The 18,783-nt window shown below is 51.8% G+C and overlaps 1 protein-coding gene and 1 long non-coding RNA gene across 12 annotated transcripts in view; one reads left to right on the top strand and one right to left on the bottom strand.

The window, feature by feature from the left end:
- The window catches only part of CACNA1E (calcium voltage-gated channel subunit alpha1 E), a 158,940-nt gene that overhangs the window by 42,639 nt on the left and 97,518 nt on the right, over window positions 1–18,783 (top strand). For 10 of the 11 annotated variants that reach the window (XR_013183195.1, XM_077181969.1, XM_077181972.1 and 7 more), the window contains exon 3: window positions 12,276–12,542. Coding sequence is in view for 10 of the 11 variants with exons in the window: in XM_077181969.1 (XP_077038084.1) it covers window positions 12,276–12,542 (267 nt within the window). In the remaining variant the exon portion in view is untranslated. Of the gene's footprint in view, window positions 1–11,433; window positions 11,798–12,275; window positions 12,543–18,783 lie in introns of those variants that run through there. The other variant, XM_077181968.1, reaches the window with a different exon arrangement.
- LOC143694623 (uncharacterized) lies at window positions 775–12,394 on the bottom strand. The gene is made up of 2 exons (XR_013183196.1): window positions 12,258–12,394; window positions 775–1,379 (listed from the first exon to the last, which is right to left on the bottom strand). It is a non-coding gene; the product is annotated as an uncharacterized LOC143694623 (long non-coding RNA).

The following is an 18,783-nucleotide window of genomic DNA, read 5'->3' as shown; positions in this document are numbered from 1 at the left end:
TGGTGGGAGGTGTCCTGCCCATGGAAAGGGTTAGAGTGGGACGATCTTTGCAACACAAACCATTCCATGATTCTGTAAAGCTTCAGGAAGGTCCCTGGAGTTTTACTAAAGCAGCTTTCAAATATTCTGGTGGGGAAGGAGGTCAGTGGGACATTGTCCTTCCCAAAACCCACCTGAAATCCCAGCTGGTGTGGTCCCATCTCCCCTGGGTGATGCCAACCAGCGTGTTTGGTGGGAAGGAGCTTTCCTGCCAGCTCAGTAGATGATGCTGTGATGGAACCTGTGACATCTCCACGAGCTCTGCTACAAGTCCCAACCCCTTCATTTGTCACCAGAGGAGCCTCACAGGGCTTGCTTTTCCCTCCACCCTTCCACAACCCATAGACAGCACCTGATGTGCTGTAACTTCCTTTCCTATTGTATTAGCAATGTGCCCCATGGCAGGGAGGAATGATGGACCTGATTCCATGTTCTCAGAAGGCTAATTAATTTTTATATGTTATGTTATGTTATATAACATAATATAACATAATATAATATAATATAACATAATATAACATAACATATTATATTATATAACATATAGCATTACGTATATTATATTATATTATATTATATTATATTATATTATATTATATTATATTATATTATATTATATTATATTATATTATATTATATTATATTATATTATATTATATTATATTATATTATATTATATTATATTATATTATATTATATTATGCTATACTAAAGAACACAGAAAGGATACTTACAGAATGCTAAAAAGATAATAATGAAAACTTGTGATTTTTCCAGAGCTCTGACACAGCTGGCACTGATTGGCCAATGAGTCAAAACAATTCACATGAAACCAATGAAACAATCACCTGTTGGACAAACAATCTCCAAACCACATTCCAAAGCAGCAAAACACAGGAGAAGCAAATCAGATAATTATTGTTTTCATTTTCCTCTGAGGCTTCTGAGCTTCCCAAGAGAAGACTCCTGGGTGAAGGGATTTTTCAGAAAATATGAATGTGACACTTTCCCTTGCATTTTCTCTGGTGGAATTAAGCCTAAAAATTCCTCAATGAGTTTTTTCCCCATTGAGGAATCCTGGGGGCCGTGCTGAGCCTTGGCTGCTGAGGGTGTTTGCCTTCAGGGAGGCTGCTGAGCTGCCTGCCTCTCACTGCAGCAAGGGGGAAGCTTTTTCACACCTCCCAGCACTGAGGAGCTCTCAGAGAGAGGTTTTGCTCCTTGGCCTTTTCTCTTTCACAGGTTTGGGAGAGGGAAGCAGCATCTCCTTCCTGGCTGCACGCCAGGGATGGGGCTTCTCTGGCTGTCTTGAGCATCAGCTGCTCAGTGCAAGTTCAGACCTGCTGGAAAAAAAAATAAAATTTCAACAGCTCTGTCTTCTCCTGGCTCTTGTCCTGACAACGTGGTTTTGTCAAAGCCACCCCTGTTTGCTAGCAGGGCTGCTTTGGAGAAAGCTGAGCCTGGGAGTTTGGTTTCTTTAGGTTGCAGATGGAGCTGGTGGAGTTCTGGTCCAGAACTTGCTTTCTTGCTTTTTTTCTGGTCCATCCAGTGCTTTCTTTTTATTGCAGGGGGTGTTTGCAGCCCAAAGGCAGGAAGGAGACTCCTGTGCCATCCTACCCCCTGGCAGTGGGTGCTCTGCTGGGTTGGTCCAGCTTGAGCCTTGCAGGGTGGGCAGAGATCAGAGAAAGCACTGAATGCTCCTCAGGCATGGACCTGCCTCTTGGAGGGGTGAAGAGGAGAATAAAAAGGGTGTAAGGGAGAAGAAAATCTCCTGCTGGCTTTGGCAGGAGCTAACACTGCTGTGCCAGGGGGGTCATGAGGATGCTGAGGGATTTCTTTTGCTTTGGGTAGTGCAGCAGTTGAAAAAAAGCTTTTAGAAATCCCTCTCCAAGCCTGTGACAGGCTAGAAATAAGTTTTCTGCTGTTGGCTGTGCATGGATGGCTCTGGGGATGTATTTCCTGAGCTTGTTCCCACACACATGTAAAGTTTGGCAGCTTGCTGTCTGGCTCTTTGGTGGCAAGAAGGAGAATTTCCCCCCAGGTCTCTGCTCCATCCCTTCCTCACCTCTTTGCTCTCCCTTCCTCCGTGCTGCTCAGCCCCAACATTTTGGGCAGGGCCATTCTGAAATATCCCTATTTTTTCCCCCCTATTGGATTTTCTCAAGTGGATCTCTCTGGAAGTGCTTTGCCCCAAGCTGGACCCGTGTGAGCTGCAGGAGGGTGGGGAGCTGTGATCTCACCTCCTGCCATCAGCCTGGGATGCTCCACAGCTCTTGGCTGAGGGCATGGCTTGTGTGCAGGGATTTGGGGGCTGCAAGCAGCCATGGAAATTCTCTTTAAGGTGCTGGCCAAGAGGGGAGGGTGGACAGCTGTTCCCTGAGAGGGGGGATTGCTGCAGCCTGCCCAGAGCAGGCAGGATGTGACTGCAAATGCTAATTAGAGCCCGGGCTGGCAAAACTAAATGAAGCAGCAGGGCACTCCAGGCAATTTATTAATGGCTGATTATTCCAGGGCCCTTCAGTTGAGCCACAAAGCCTCCAGGGCTAAGGCAGGGTTAGCCCGAGGAGCTCTGCATTGCTAGGAGCTCTCAGAGTGGAGTATTTGGGTGGGAAAGGGGAGAGCAGGCTGTGTCAGGCTGGGGGAAGCATCCCTGCAATGCTGTCCCTTTTCTCAGCAGTTTTGGGGTGATGGGGTCTCACCTGCCTCTGTTTGAAGGTGCCAGCAACCCCCCTGAGCTTGTTTGGGTGCTGCCATGCACGCACAGAGGTGGCTCTGGGTTTTGGTTGGGTGTTTTTGGGGAGTACAAAGTGCTGAGCAGCCTCTGGGGGTGGGTTGGTGCAGGCACTGAGCTCCACAGGGTACAGAGTGAGCCCCAAAATCAGCCCCTGTGGGTTCTGTGGGGCTGGATGCACATCCCTGCTGAAAATCAGCTCCTGTGGGTTCTGTGGGGCTGGATGCACATCCCTGCTGAAAATCAGCCCCTGTGGGTTCTGTGGGGCTGGATGCACATCCCTGCTGTGCCCCCAGTATTGCCCAGGACTGGAAGTTCCTTTGTTGTCTTTAATCTTCTCCCAGCCTGCCATCATTTAAAAGTCTAGTTGAAAATTGGGAATTGGACCAGATGGCTTTTAAAGGTCCTTCCCAACCCGATCCATTCTGTGATCCCACCATTTGGTGCCTAAATCCACCTTTAATTCAAGATGCTACAATGTTCTGCTGTATCAGTGGCTCTGATGAGTGAGCTGCCCCACAGCAATGCAGAGTGTGGGGCCACATCTCCCTTAAATGAGTTTAAGCTTCATTTATAAGATGTATTTTAAGAGAAATTTAATTTTTCAAAATAATGTAACACTTTTTAGATTCTAACTGCAAAGTTTTTAAGATGGTTGGGTTTTTTGAGCTTAACAAAACATCAAAACTACGCTCAGTGGTTAAACTTAAAAATTTACAGATATGCATGTTAAAATCCACTAAAAATACAAAAAAATTATAAAAATATAAAAATATATATAATATATAAAAATGTAAAAAATTATGATATTTTTAAAAATCATAATGACATCAGAGGCACCATTAATGTGTGTATTTATAAGATGTATTTTTAAGAGAAATTTAATTTTTCAAAATAATGTAACACTTTTTAGATTCTAACTGCAAAGTTTTTAAGATGGTTGGGTTTTTTGAGCTTAACAAAATATCAAAACTACGCTCAATGGTTAAACTTGAAAATTTACAGATATGCATGTTAAAACCACTAAAAATACAAAAAAATTATAAAAATATAAAAATATATATAATATATAAAAATGTAAAAAATTATGATATTTTTTAAAATCATAATGACATCAGAGGCACCATTAATGTGTGTATTTACAAGATGTATATTAAGAAAAATTTAATTTTTCAAAATAACATAACACTTTTTAGCTTCTAACTACAAAGTTTTTGAGATGTTTGGGGTTTATTTAGCTTAACAAAATATCAAAACTACACTGAATGGTTAAACTTGAAAATTTACAGATATGCATGTTAAAACCACTAAAAAATACAAAAAAATTTATAAAAATTATAAATATATATATAAAATATTAAAATATAAAAAATATATAATATATAAAAATATAAAAAATATTATATTTTTAAAAAATCATAATGACATCAGAGGCACCATTAATGTGTGTATTTATAAGATGTATTTTAAGAGAAATTTAATTTTTCAAAATAATGTAAAACTTTTTAGCTTCTAACTGCAAAGTTAGTGAGATGTTTGGGGTTTTTTTTAGCTTAAAAAAATATCAAAACTACGCTCAATGGTTAAACTTAAAAATCTACAAATATGCATGTTAAAACCACTAAAAAAAAAAATATATACAAAATAAAAATATTAAAAATATATAATATAAAAATAAAAAAAATAATATAAAAATAAAAATATAAAAAATATGATATTTTTAAAAATCATAACGACATCAGAGGCACCATGAATGTGTGTCCCCTCTGCTTGCACAGAAAATGTCACCAAAGATCCCTGTGAAGCATCTGCATGCAGGAGAGGAGGGGAAGGGATGGATGCTCCCAAGGCTAACGAGCCCTGGGATACTTGGAGGCCCTGATGGGTTCTGGTGGGATTGTTGTGGGTTTGGGAACCTCGAGTGGCACCTGCTGCACTCGTGTTTTTGTGGCATTTTGCTTCAGGTTTGTGTTGTGTTGTGTTTTGCTCAGCAGCTGAGACCTGGCAGCATTTTCAGAGGTGGGAGCAGGGATGCTCAGGGCTGGATTGTCTTAGGCAGACGCTTGCAGAGGGGTCAGGGAAAGGGTGGTGATGCAGGATGTGCTGCAGCTGGGGGCTTGGGAAGGGCCTGCAGTGGGTGAGAACTCTTCTGGCACTGCTTCTTCTCTATCTCCATCACCTGCAAAAGCTGCCTGGGGAGAGATACAGCCACCAAAATCTCCTTTCTCAGAGAATTATTCCCTTATCCCAGCAAAAGAGAGCTTTACAAGATTGTTTTCTTATTGATTTTGAAGATGCCAAGGCTGGACGTGTGGGTCCTGGTGATTAAAGCAGCAGTGTCTGTGAATGTGGGGATGTTTCATGGCAGCACACAGATAATTCCACTTCCAACCCCACAAATCCAAGAGATTTGCTGGCTCTCCCTTCTCTCCCAGCCCTCTGACCCCTCAGTGGGTAAATCCCAGAGAATTCCAGCTCTGGGTCGGTGTCCTGGTGGGTGTGAGGATGGTGGTGCCCATCTCTGTCGGGGCTGGAGGAAGCACATCCTGCTGAGGTTGTTGGGAAACAAAACACCACAAAACAGGGGGGCAGGTGGCAGAGAGGAGCCACTTTCCTGCTTTGCTGAGAGCTGCCTTGCTCTGAGGTGCTGCAGAGCCTCTGCAGGGCTTTGCTGGCACAAGAAATGCCATCAGGGCTGTCCTGGCTGTGCCACAGCTGCCAACATCTGCACAGATGAGCACCAGGCTGGGGTGTTCCAGCCCAGGGGTTCTGTGTCCCTGCAGAGGTGCTGGGCTCAGCAGGACTTTTCTCCTTTGCATCCTCATCCTCTTTCTAATCCAGCAGGTAATGAAACTGTTCCTGGAAAAAACACTGCATTCCTGCATGGTTATCAACACACTTCTGAGTCACAGCTACTCAGTCCCAATTTGAAATTTGGCCAGAGCACACTGGAGAGATGCTTCTCATTTTATCCATTTTTTTTTTTTTTAATTTTATTTTTTTCCTCTCAGCATAGCCACATTTAAAAAAATAAATCAGGATGCCAAAAGGCACTTTCTAAGATGAGTGCAGTCCTGGGAATATCAGTCATGGATGGAAGGGGAGCCTGTCCTCCCTCTCTGGACTCTTCATTGGAATTAAAGAATGGTCTAGATTTGAAGGCACCTCAAAGATCTTTTGCTCCAAGCCCTCTGCCATGGGCAGGACACCTTCCCCTATCCCAGGCTGCTCCAAGCCCCATCCAACCTGGCCTTGGACATTTCCAGGGATCCAGGGGCAGCCACAGCTCCTCTGGACAACCTGTCCCCATCCTCATGGCCAAGAATTCCTTCCCAAGATCCCATTTATCCCATTTCACCATTCCCCCTTCTCCTGTCCCTTTAGGCACTGGAAGGGGCTCTGAACTCTCCCTGGAGCCTTCTCCAGGCTGAGCATCCCCAACTCTGAGCCTCTGCTCAGGGCCTTCTCCCCTGCTTGGTGCTCCCTCCAAGGTGAGGAGCAGCTCTGGCTCTCTGAACATCCCAGGCCTTGGCAGAGGATGCTTTTAACACCATTTCCTGGGGGTTTTTTTGGGTTTTTTTTTGGATTTTTTGGTTTGGTTCAGTTTTGGTTTTTGGTGTTGTTGTTTTGTTTTGTTTTTTTTTTTTTTTTTTTTTTTTCTTTTGGTTCTTTTGTTGGTATTTTGGGTTTTTTTAATATTATTTTTTTTTTGTTGTGGTTTTTTTTTGTGTGTGTTTGTTTTGGTTTTGGGGGACTTTTTGGGGTTTTTTGTGGGGGTTTTTTGTGGTTTTTTTTGGGGGGGAACTTTTTTGTTTTGTTTTGTCTTGGGGGATTTTTTTGGTTTTCTTGGTGGGGTTTTTTTGTGAAATTTTTTTTGGAGTTTTTTGTGGGTTTTTTGTTCTTTTTTTCTGGTTTTTGTTTGTTTGGTTTGGTTTTTGGGGATTTTGGGGGTTTTTTGGTGGGTTTTTTTGTTTTCTGTTTATGGTTTTGTTTTTTTGTGTGTTGTTTTGTTTTTTGGGGGGGTTCTTGTTTTCTTGATGGGTTTTTTTGTGTTTTTTTTTTGGTTGTGTTTTTTGTGTGTTTTGTTTTTGGGGGGATTTTTTTTTTTTTGGTTGGATTTTTTTGGTGGGTTTTTTTTTGTTTTGGAGGGATTTTTTTTTTTGTTGTTTTCTTGGTGGTTTTTGTTTTTTTGGTTTTTTTTTTGTGGGAGTTTTTTGGTTGTTTCGTTTTGTTTCTGTTTTGAGGTGATTTTTTTTTATGCCTGTACCCACCTATGCACCGACAGAAGATTTTTATTTGTTTGTTTTGGGGATATTTTTTGGGGTTTTTTGTGGGTGTTTTTTTTTTTTTTTTGTTTGCTCTTTGTTTTTTGGTTTGGTTTGGTTTTGGGGACTTTTTTTTTGTTTTCTTGGTGGTTTTTGTTTTGTTTTGTTTTGTTTTTTTGGTGGGGGCTTTTTGTTTGTGTCATTTTGTTTTTCTTTTGAGATGTTTTTTTTATGCCTGTACCCACCAATGCACAGACAGAAGATTTTTATTTGTTTGTTTTGGGGATATTTTTTTGGGTTTTTTTGTGGGTGGTTTTTTTTTTTTTTTGTTCTTTGTTTTTTGGTTTGGTTTGGTTTTGGGGACTTTTTTTTTGTTTTCTTGGTGGTTTTTTTGTGGGTTTTTTATTGTTGTCGTTTTTTTGTTTTGGTGGGTTTATTGTTTGTTTGTTTTGGTTTTGTTTTGGGGTTTTTGTGGGGGGGGGTTTGGTTTTTTGGGTTTTTTTGGGTGGTTTTTTTTGTTTGTTTGGTTGGTTGGGGTTTTTTTGGTTTTTTTTGTTTCTTTTTTTTTGGTGCCTGCACCCAGCAATGCACAGATTTTGGGATGCTCCGCTGGCTGTACCAAGGGATGCTGCGGTTCGCACCTGACCCGGGCATCCCTGGGGAAGGGGGAGCCCAGGCGAGGCCGGGTGGCCGGGAGGGGACAGCTGCCACTAGATGGCAATGCCGGAGCGGCAGCGGCTCCGTGGAGGGGGAGGCGACACCGGGATCCCCGCAGGGACAGCCCCGTGTGCCCAGGGGTGCCCGGCCCTGCTGGGGCCGCTGAGAGAGGCGGGGGAAGAGCGCGGAGGGGACGCGGGTGGCGGCGTTGGAGTGAGAATCACAGAACTGCGGCATCGTTCAGGCTGGAAAAGGCTGTAAACTCATTGAGTCATTAATGAGGGATGTGGGACTCCAGCGGCTCTCCAAAATGCAGTTTATTCCATCCAAGGTGTTACAGCAGTGCAGGGTGGTGGGTGACAGAGCTGTGCCCACAGATGTCAGCTCCAGCTGCAGGCAGGCCTGGAAACCCTTTGGTTTAGGTTACAATGCATTGTAGACTTTTCTTTCGGTTACAAATGCATTATAGACTTTTCTTTTGGTTACAATGCATTATATGCTTTTCTTTGCTGAGCATCTTAATACAGCAGAACCAATCTATACCTTAACTTTTATCTATAGCCTATCATAACTGCTATAATTACCATATTCTTGTCACTATTCTCCAATCACCAAAAGTCAGTACATTACTGTTTAAGTTATAAGTTGTTTCTCAGTTTTCTTGCAGTAGAAAATTCTGAGACCTTTTTGCTGCACCACTTGCTGCCTTGTTTGCCTGTGCTCTCTTTCTGCTTGGTAAAAACATCTTCTTGTTTGGGGTGGGTTTATCCTTTGCTCTAAGTCATAAAAACCCCTTCTAACTAACACACCCTTTGCCTCCTTGGTTATCCAGTAAGACTGGCTCAGCAATTCTTTTCTTCTGTATCAAAACTTGCTTCCATCTCTATTCCTTCTTCAGATTTTACATCCAAAAATCTTTCTGCCAAGCACACATATCTGTGAGATTTTCTTGTCAAACTTTCACCCTTCCCAACACATTAACCCAGCACTGCCGAGGCCACCACTCAGCTGTGTCCCCAAGTGCCACATGTGCACATCCTTCAAATCCTTCCAGGGCTGGTGGCTCCACCACTTCCTTGGGCTGCCTTTTCCAGGGCTTGACAACGTTTTTGGAGGAGGCACCTTCCCTAACATCCAGCCTGAACATCCCCTGGTGTGACTGGAAGCTGTTTCCTCTTGTCACTTGTTGCCTGACAGGATTGACCAAGAAGAGACCAGACCTTGCTGCAGCCTCCTTTCAGGAGCAATCAGGTCTCTCCTGGGCCTCCTTTTCTCCAGGCTGAGCCCCCCCTCAGCTCCCTCAGCTGCTGCTCCTCAGAGCTTGCTGGAGTGTCAGCCTGGCTCTGTAAAACCGAGCTCATCCCCAGCGCCTTCCTGTCCTGGCACCTGCTGTTCCCTGTCTTCCCGCATTTCCTGCCCTGATAAAAAACCCAAACAGCCCCAGAGAGCTGGCTCTGAATGCCTGGGCCATGTTCAATCATGTGGGCATCAGCCACACTTGTCCCTGACTCACAAATCCCAGCGTGCTGGGTGAGGGTCAGGATGAGGATGGCAATAAACATCCTGGGAAACAGAGCCTGCATCTCTTGGCATAGCCAGAGACTTTTTTTTTTTTTTTCTATTTCCTTTTGGCTCTCAATCTTCTCTTAAGGAGCTGCTTTCTCATAAATATCCCATCCTTTAGCACTGTCTGAGCAGGAGAGAGGCTCCCAGCGGGGTCATCCTGAGCTCTGCTCTGCAGCAGTGAGGGGGGAGCAGGGGTGAGAGCCAGCTCTGGGTTCAGGGGACAGCCCAGGGCCCCAGCAGGAGTGTCCAGGTAAGGGATCCTACCTGGATCTGAGGTACTCAGATCCCTGCTTCCAGGGAATGAGGATGGATGAAGGCTGCCTTCCTCCCCCTCAGCCCTTGCCCTGAGCCAGGCAGTGCTGGGTGCAGCCCTCCCCATCCTCCTGGGTCTCTGGATTTGGGCTGGGGGAGGCCTTGCTGGGCAGGCAGGGGTGGGGCAGGGCTGGGGCAGCAGGAGCAGGAGCTCTGCAAGGTTGAGGAGCTGCTGCTGGCAATGGCCCAGCCTGGGGTTTAATTAACAGTGCCTTAAAGGGCTGAAAGGTGGCAAGAGCAGTGTTGGTGGGGAGGAGGAGGAGGAGGAGGAGGAAGAGGTGGGGTGAGCCACAAATAAAAATGGACTCGTTTAGGGCAGTGTCTTGCCTGGGCTGGATGGAAGGGACTGTAATCAGCTGGTGGCTGCTGTGGCCACCCCCTTGCCTGATGTCAGTAGAATGAAGAGCCAGGGTCACTCTGGCTTGCTGGTGATCTGGGAAGTGTTTTGGGAGGGATCTGGGTACCTCTGCTCCACTCTGTGCTGCAGGGTGGTTGTGAGGTAACCAGGGGCTTGTTGTACACCCCCAGATACCCCACTTTGGTTGAAGGAGAGAGTTGAGAAGGGGTGGGTGTCACAGAGAGCTGGTGGGTGCCTGGCTGCCTCGTGGTGCCTGGTTGATGTTGGGGCAGAGATCCCACAACCCTTTCTGCAAACACTCCTCTGTTATCTTGCTGAGGAGGATCTGGCCCTTCCTCTTCCTCACCCAGCCAGCCCAAGGGCTCCTGGCAGTGCACCCAGGACAGCCTGGCCCAAAAATCCCAAACCCTGTGGCCCTTCAGCCACTCCAGAGCCTGCAGAGTGCTCAGTGCCCAGTCCCTGCTCAGGTATTGCCAGGCTGCACGGAGGGAGAAGGCCCAAATGAGTCAATGATTTATGTGATTAGGAACTTTATTAATTTATTTATTAACATTTCAATGCCTCAAGCAGTCCTGGCTGCCCCAGAGCAGGTGTGAGGGGCAGGGCAGCAGGCACTGTGCTTGCAGAGCAGGGTGTTGGTGGGGTGGATGAAGAGCATGGCAGGGACCCTGGATGTCTTGTGCTGCTGGCTGGAGCCATGGGGGTGGGAAATGCAGGCAGAGAGTGTCACAGGCCCTGGGGAGCTCTGTGGCCTCAGGGCTGAGCAGGAGGGATGGGGAGCCCTGAGTGTGAACAGCTCGCAGGGTGTGTTGTGTGCTGTGCCCTGCTGTGCCAAGAGGGCGTGGGGACATCCCTGAGGGTACCCTGTGTGTGCCAGCAGGGCTGGGGGGGTTCCCCAAAGGTGGCTGGGTGTGCAGGCAGCCCCCACAGCCCAGCACAGCCCCAGGGGACCCTGGGTGACCTTGGCAGCAGCAGCAGTGGCTGCAGCAGCAGCAGCAGTGTCCCCTCTACCCTGCCCTCACTGGGGTGCCTGGAGGGGGGAGCAGGGTCACCCCCAGCCACAGGGAGGCTCCTGCAGGGACACATCCAGCCCAGGGGGTGTTTACACGTCTTGGACGAGCCGCTTTTCCCAGCCAGGCTCGTGTGTCCAAAGGAGGAAAATCCCGAGGTGTGGAGGCTCATCTGTATGCGGGTGAGCAGGAGGGCACTCCCCGGGCACCCGCGGGCATCGGGCGGCTCCGGCAGCCCCGGAGTGCCCCAGGCATGGGGGAGGATGATGCGTGTGGCCACAGAGAGGTGGCTGAGGTGGGCTGGGGGAGATGCAGGGAGGGCAGCCCCCCCTTGCTCCCCAATTTAGCCGCTCACCTAAGGAGCACCCGTGTGCTGGAAAGCCCTCTGCAGCCAGGGCGGGGATGGGGATGGGGGGAGTGGGAAATGTGTGCGCGCTTCTGGCAGGGTGGGGGCTCCCCCATTGCCTTTGTTCCCTTCAGACCCACCCCTCGCCTCTGATTTTCCTTTGCGGCAGCTCCCGTGCTTGCCAAAAGAACGCGCTGGATGGAGCGAGGCAGCGAGCCGGGCGTGTGTGCGCGCTGCTGTGCGCCTGCCTTGCCACTGACTTCATTAAAGCCGGCTGTCCCCGAGCTGCAGAGCCGCGGCAGCAGCCTTTAATTCTGTGGCCCGGCTCCTGCGGGAAGCCTTGCGTGCTCCTGCCCCGGCAGCGAAGGGCCGGGCATCGCTGCCCACCGCCCGTGTGCCCCCCGGCCCTGCCATGGGCGGCCGGGCTCCCGCAGGATGCTGAAGATGGAGCCGGGAGGAAGGAGTTGGACACTTGGCTCCAACTAGGCTGGACCACGCTGCAACCTGTTCGCCCGGGTGCTGTTCCGAATTGTGCCCGGCTGTGCCGCGGGGTGGCCGCAGGGACCCGGCTCCCTGCCCTTGCGGGGGCTGGGGGGCTCCGAGGGGCTGGGGAGGACGTGCCTGGGGTTAACCCCTTGCTGCGTGCGGGAAGGTGCTTGGGGACCCAGCGGCTGCGGCCTCCGCTGGGCACAGAAGAGGAGGAGGAGGAGGAGGAGGAGGAGGAGGCGGGGGGGGAGGAGGGCTCGCTGCCCGCCCCGCTGCCCGGGTGGCCGTTCTGGGGGGGCCCGGCTGCCCCCCGTGCCCAGCCGGTGCCGCCTCTCCTCCCCGCGGGTCCCCCGGAGGGATGGAGGAGAGACGGGGCTGAGCATCACCCGGAGAGGAGGAGGGGGCTGTGGTTGGGACTGCGCCCCGCAAACCCCCTCCCTCTTCTTTCCCACCCTCCCCCCGCCGCCTCGGTGCTGCTGCTTTGGCTCACCTGTGTGTTTTCTTGCAGGATGGCTCGCTTTGGGGAGGCAGTGGCCGGCAGGCTGGGCTCCGGAGATGGGGGCTCCGAGCAGAACCGGAGCCGGCAAGGAGCTGCTGCCCCTGCGGGAGGCAGCCCGGGAGCCTTCAAGCAAACCAAAGCGCAGAGAGCCCGGACTATGGCTCTGTACAACCCCATCCCCGTCCGGCAGAACTGCTTCACCGTCAACAGATCGCTCTTCCTCTTCGGGGAAGAGAACATAGTCAGGAAATACGCCAAGAAGCTCATCGACTGGCCATATCCTTTCTGCAGCCCCCGTGAGCTGTGCTGCCCGGATTCGCCTCGGGGGCTGCCCAGGACACGCGTGTGTGGCACTATCGGGCAGGTAAGGTGTGCCCAGAGGGGTGCCCCGGCCCCCGGGGATGCTCTCCTCGCCCTGTTGCTGCTCCCCCTCCTGTCCTCGCCTCCTTGCCTGCTCCTGACAGGAGCTGAGCCCTTTTTCCCCCTCCCGGGAGTCCCCCAGCCCCTCCCGAGGCTTGGATTTATCAGCCCCCCGTGCTGATAGGGACGGGTGCTGTGATCCCTGCGTGCTTCGGGGATGCTCTGTGTGCGTGCCTGGGGAGGTGGGAGGCAGTGGCCTTTCCTCTGTGCCTCGATGTCTCGTGGAGTTTTGTCACCCCCGCCCACCCTGGGGAGCCCCGTGGATGCCCAGTCCCTGCTGGGTGGTGGCTCTGTCCCTGCTGTGCGTGCCTGGCAGGGGCACGGCCGTCCTCGCCCTGCAGCCCCCCATGGTGGCTCTGGGAGCTGACTGCCCCCTCCCTGCGGCAGAGGGGAGGATGGTGGGAGCCTCTGGCTGTGCCCCGTGGCCTTTTCTTGGGGAGGCTGGCACAGGGAGCCACGGGTTTATCCCAAGGACCCCTCTCCTAGCGCAGGGCGGAGGGTGCAGATCTCTCCCACTCCTTCCCCTGCTCCTCCATCCTTCCCTGCTCACCTCTCTCCCCTCCCACCCTCCCTGTGGGTGCTGCCCAGGCACCACAGCCCTCAGCCCCACACCAGCATGGCCTCAGTGCCTGCTGCCCCCTAAAACACCCCCAGGGCTTTGCCCCCACGGAGGATCTGAGCCTGAGAACTTCAGCGTGGCCGGGCTGTGGCTGTGGGAGCCTCCCTGTGCCGTGCTCTGCAGCAGTGATTCCATGCAGCTCCTGCTGCCGCCGCTTTCTCTCCCTCCAACTTGTTGGTGGAGTTCCTGGCTCCTCTGGTGGGCACGGGAGAGCTTTCCCTGGTGCCAGGCAGCAATGCCTTGGTTTGGTGCAACAGGTACCACGGGGGAAAGCCTCTGGTGAGGCCCAGGGATGCAGAGCATGGCAGGGGAATTGTCCCTGTGCAGCTCCATCAGGTCAAGCCTCTGCCAGGCAGGAACCGCTCCTGCTTGGGGAGCTGTGACAGCTCAAGGGGGTGACCTGGGCGTGAAGGGCTGGCTTGGAGGGGCTGAATTCCCCAGATGTGCCCCTCCTGGCAGTGCCCATGGGTGGGTGGCTGCGGGAGTGCTGGTGGTGAGCTCGGGGCTGTGGTGGCTCAGCGCAGAGCCCTGCAGGGCAGCGGCCAGGCCGGCTGCCTGCTTTTCCAGAATATGCCAAATTATTCATGTGCTTTTCCAGCATGCTGTGGGAGGGCTCTGGCCCCTCCAGCTTTTGTTGGGAGCCAGAAGGAGCTGGGATGCTGCCACTGGCCCGGCACTCGCGGCGTGGGCTGGGGTCCCGTGCCGGCGTGATGTCTCATCTCCAGGCAGCCGCTGTCTCCTAGAGACTGGAGCTCCACCACCACCACCACCACCACCACCACCACCACATGAGCAGAACTCCCCAGCATTATTCTCCCCTGGAATTTGCAATGCATGAGGGAGATGGGCTCATTTTGTGGTTTTTTTTTTTTCCAGAAGTAAGTGACATATTCCCATGTGAGTGCTGGGAACAGGCGTGCTCCAGGCGCGGGAGCTCAGTGTTCCTGCCTGTCCCCCGCCCCGCTCCCATCTCTTCCCCAGAAAAACGCATCCACTCTGGATGTTTCTCTGCACCACTGGAGTTTTGAGGGCTTGGGAACGAGCAAGGCCTTTTGGTGATGAGTTTGGTTAGGCTGGCCTGGCCAGTTGTCCCCATCCTTGTAGTTGTAACCTGGCACAGGCAGCTGGTGCCTTTTGGGAGGGCCAGGAAAACCATGTGAGCACCTCAGCTGCCTGGCCTGGAGCCCATGGCATGGCTCCTGGGCCAGGGAATTTTGGGAAGGAGAGGATTGGATCTTGGCCATGGTCAGTAGGAGCTGCTGGCCCTGGGAAGGTGATGGGCCAGCGCTGGTGCTGTGGGTCAGGGTGGGCACAGCACTGAGGAAAGCCAAAGGGGCTGGAGAGGAGCTTGGGGCGGAGTGGAGGCTCTTCTTCATCCAGCTCTGGTTGACTAGGTAATAGGGCTAAAAATATCTGGTGATTCAGGCCTGGATATCTGCTGGGTAACTGTGTAATTATAACCAGCAGCCTCTGCAGTTTGGCTTCCCAGTGTAAATAGGGATGATGCATGGAGGAGAAGGAGGAGAAATACGAGCAACTGGGATTGGGATGCAGCTCCATGGGAGGCAAGCCTTTGCCGAGTTCCTCGCTGGAAAGCTCACTGGAAACCTCCACTGGAGCTGCTCTTTTAAACCTGGTCCTGCCCAAACCATGGGGCAGCCGCTGTTTTGGCTGTAGGGAACATCTCCTTCTCTTCTCCTTGGGAAACGCAGCCTTGTCCTCTTGCCTGCTCTCCTCCTGCTGATGGCCAGGCCTTTCACCCTGATTTCATTTGTTTGGCTGCCTGGAAGGCTCCAATTCAGTTAGGATACGAGATGGGCTGCAGCTCATCTATATCTGCTCCGTTCCTCATCCGCTTAATCACATTTGACCTGGATAAGATCCCTCTCCCGCCCCAGGAAGGCCAGATGACATTGTGTGGCTCTGGCTGTGTCCCCAAGGACAGCATCTGCCTGCAGCCTGTCCACTGCACCTACCCCCAGTGTGGCAGGGGAAGAGGATGCCCACGTTCCCTGTGCTGAGGGATTTCACCCATCTCATCCCCTTTGGGGGCTGAACTGGTGCTGGGCTGGCCTGGAGCAGCTGGAGTGCCCTCAGAGCATCATCAGGGGGGTTTTGCTCAGTGGGAAGCACACCCATGAGTGGCTGAGCTATTTTGCTCACCGTGGCTCTCCCTGTGACCTGGTGCTGCGTGGGCACAACCCCCCCTGGCCAAGCATCTCCTCCACCTTGGCTTTTCCCCGGCCAAAATTCCAGCAGGTCTCGCCTTCCCAAGGGAAGAGCCAGTGCCATGTCGTGCCATCCCTTGGGTAGCTCCATCTTTGCCCTCCCCAGGAACATTTCCCTCCTCCCCCTGCTCCCAGGCTGTTTTCTGTGCCCTCCATTCATCAGATTTTAGAAGGGTTTTTTTTTGGGAGGGGCGAGTAGGTGTAATGGCAGGTCCATCTTTTTGACAGCCGGGGAGAGCGAGGCTGCCTGTCAGATGGTGAATTTAAACAGAGGCAGCTGTTGTCATGGTGATGCCAAGTTGCATCCTGTTGCTGTGGCAACCAAAGTTAAAAAACTGATGTTAAGGCAGGAAAATCACATGATGTGGTCCTTTTTTGTTTTTTTTTTAAAAAAAAAAAAAAATAAAAAAAAGGAGGAGGAGAGGAGAGAGATTTGATTTCCAGGGTGAGGTGGGGGAGAGGGAGACGCTTCTCCATGGAGCAGTTTGCACGTGGCAGGCAGGCATCCCACATCCTGCATCCTGCATCCCTACGGGAGGGAGCAGCAGCAGTGTGGGCAGCTCTGCCCCGTTGGACTCCTGGCTGTCACTGCCTTGGCTTTAACCCTTGGTGGAAACCACACCACCGCCCTTAGGAGCTGCAAAAGCTGGGACTGCAGAGAGGGAGGGGGTCTCCTGTGTCTCCTGTGTCCCTGCAGTGGGATTGAGGCAGGCTGGGTGCTCCAGGACACAAGCACAAGCCAAGCTCACTCTCCTGAGCCTCTGTGAAGCAGGCACACAGCAGCTGGCTCGTGTTCCAAGTGGGAGGATTTGGGCTCTGGATGTTGCTTTCTGTGGCAGGACACAGAAATAGAGAGAGCCAGGAGGGGCCACAACTCTGTGGACAGTGTTGTCAGTGGAGGGAAATCCCTTGTGTCCCCAGGGACAAGCCAGGGAGGCACTGTAGGGATGGGGAATCCCAGAGTTGAATTAGGGCCACTCACAGACTTTGCTGTACTTGGCACTTTGGTTTTTTTCTTGGAAACAAAAAACCTCACTTGCCCAGAGAGGTTGTGGACTCCCTGGAATTGTTGAAGATCTGATGGGATGGGGCTCTGAGCAGCCTGGTCCTGTGGAAGGTGTGCCTGCCTGTGTCAGGGGGTTGGAATGAGATGATTTTAATGCCCCTTCCAACCCAAACCATTCCATGATTCTGTGAAAACAGCCTTGGAGAGAAGGTGCTCTCTTTCCTGCTGGGGTGTGGAGCTGAGAGGAGGAGGAGGATTGGGGCATCCTAAGGGTGGATGCTGAAGATGTGGATCTGTGGATCTGTCTGTGTGGGACAGGCAGCAGTGCTGGGATTGGGACCAGCAAGATGAAGTCCACAGGTGTAGGAACTTTTACTCACTGACATCTGAGGGGCAGGGAAAGCCCCTTGGAGCAGCAGGTCCCCAGGGAGGCATGGGGAGAGGTGGGAAATAGAGACATGACTTCATAGGAGGTGTTGGAACCTGGATGATGCAGGCGTGGACAGGGCTTAAGTTTCTCCTGCTCTTTTGGTGGCACTTTAGAATTCCCCAAGGCCTCACTCCTCTGTCTCCTCTGCTCCTTCCCCACCTGCCTGCCCAGAAGGGACTGGGATGGAGGGGATCTCTCCATAGCTCCTGTCCTTGACTGCATACAGGGAGGGGTTGGTCTTGTACCCAGCCTCCTGTGGAGATTTGCCAGTGTCCCATCAGCACCGTAAAGCCTTAAACCCACCACCATAAACCCATAAACCCAGCACCATAAACCCATAAACCCAGCACCATAAACCCCTCCTGGGCCTGGAGCTGGGCTCACTCCCTGCCTTAGCCAGGTGGGGGCTCTGGGTGGGCTGGTTTGGGCTTCTGGCTGGTGAGGAAGGTGAAGAGGAAGGTCACAGCTGCAAGATCTTCCTGACAGACCCACCAAGGAGCTCCAGCTCCAGGCATGGGGTTCTCCCTCCTCCAGGTGGCCTGGGGGTGCCCCCATGGCCTGGGGTCACTGTCCCTGCCTCAAAGGCATCCTGAGGGAAGCGTGGAGCTGCAGGTGTGGCGTGCACAGGGATCAGCCCAGTTGCTAAGGAAACAAGTCAACGGTGCAGGGGAGAGAGCATTGGGTAAAGGAGATAAATCAATAAGAAAACCTATTTTTATCGGCTCCCTAATGATCCTCCAGGAGCAGCCAGACGGAAGAGGAGGAGGAGGAGAAGGCTGGAGGGAGATGGGCTCTCATTACTTGGCCTGGAGGGCTACTCTGCATTTTGGGTGGCTGAGAGGTTTTGTAATTATTCATCTGATGTGGGAGAAAACAAAGCACTGATGGAGGGTTGTCTAGTGGCCCTGACTGGGAGCATGCTTGCTTGGCAGAAGTAAAGAGTGGGTATAAAATATCCCTCAGTTCAGCCAGATGTTCCTGCTGTCCCTTGGGAGGTTCTTTTCCTCTTGGAACTCAAAACCTGGCACAGCTGGAGCTGTGGGGGCTGGTTTCCATGGGGCTGATGTCTCACACAGCTCTGGATGTGAGAAACTGGATTTCTCCAGTTTCTCCTGGAGAAACTGGGCCAGTGGGGTTTGGGAGTCGCTTTTGGCAGCGCTGAGGTCGGTGCTTTGGGGTCCAATTGCCCTTTTAGGCTTGGCCATGTTAGACAGGGCTCTGAACACCCTGGCCTAGTGGGAGGCATCCCTGTCCATGGCAGGTGGGAGTGAGATGGTCTTTAATGTCTCTTCCAGCTCATTCCTTGCCCTGGTGACCCCCTTGCCCTGATTCCCGCCTCTGTTCCCCCACTTGCTGGAGGTGCAGCAGGAGCGTGCTCCTGTGCAGGGGTGTGACAGATGTGCACTGTCCTCCTGCTCTCAACCAGATGTTGTGGCCAGGTGGTCCCGAGGCCCCCAGCCCCTTCTGAGCAGGGCTCCCACGCTGCTGCAGTTGGGTTTTTCCCTCTCCCATGGGAGCAGTGCGGGATGCTGGGGCGGACAGACGGACACGGACGCTCCCGCACAGCTCCCACACTTCTCCTCATCTAGGCAAATGTGCCTGGTGCCTGGGGAGCTGCTGCCCCGCCCCACTAACACGCTGTTTGTCTCTTCAGCCGGTGCTAATTGCTCGCAGACTTTCAGGAAAATGATACAAAAAGGTCCCAAATAGGCTGGTGGCGCCGGGCCAAGCGCCGCGGTGGATGGAGCGGGGTGGGATGCAGGGAGAGGACTCTGCTGGAGCCATGCAGGGAAATATTCACTTGTGTCGAGCCT

Source organism: Agelaius phoeniceus, chromosome 8 (genome assembly GCF_051311805.1).
Source record: "Agelaius phoeniceus isolate bAgePho1 chromosome 8, bAgePho1.hap1, whole genome shotgun sequence".
NCBI lineage: Eukaryota > Metazoa > Chordata > Aves > Passeriformes > Icteridae > Agelaius > Agelaius phoeniceus.
Note: the sequence above shows the minus strand (reverse complement) of the source record. Positions and strands in the feature narration are given on the sequence as shown.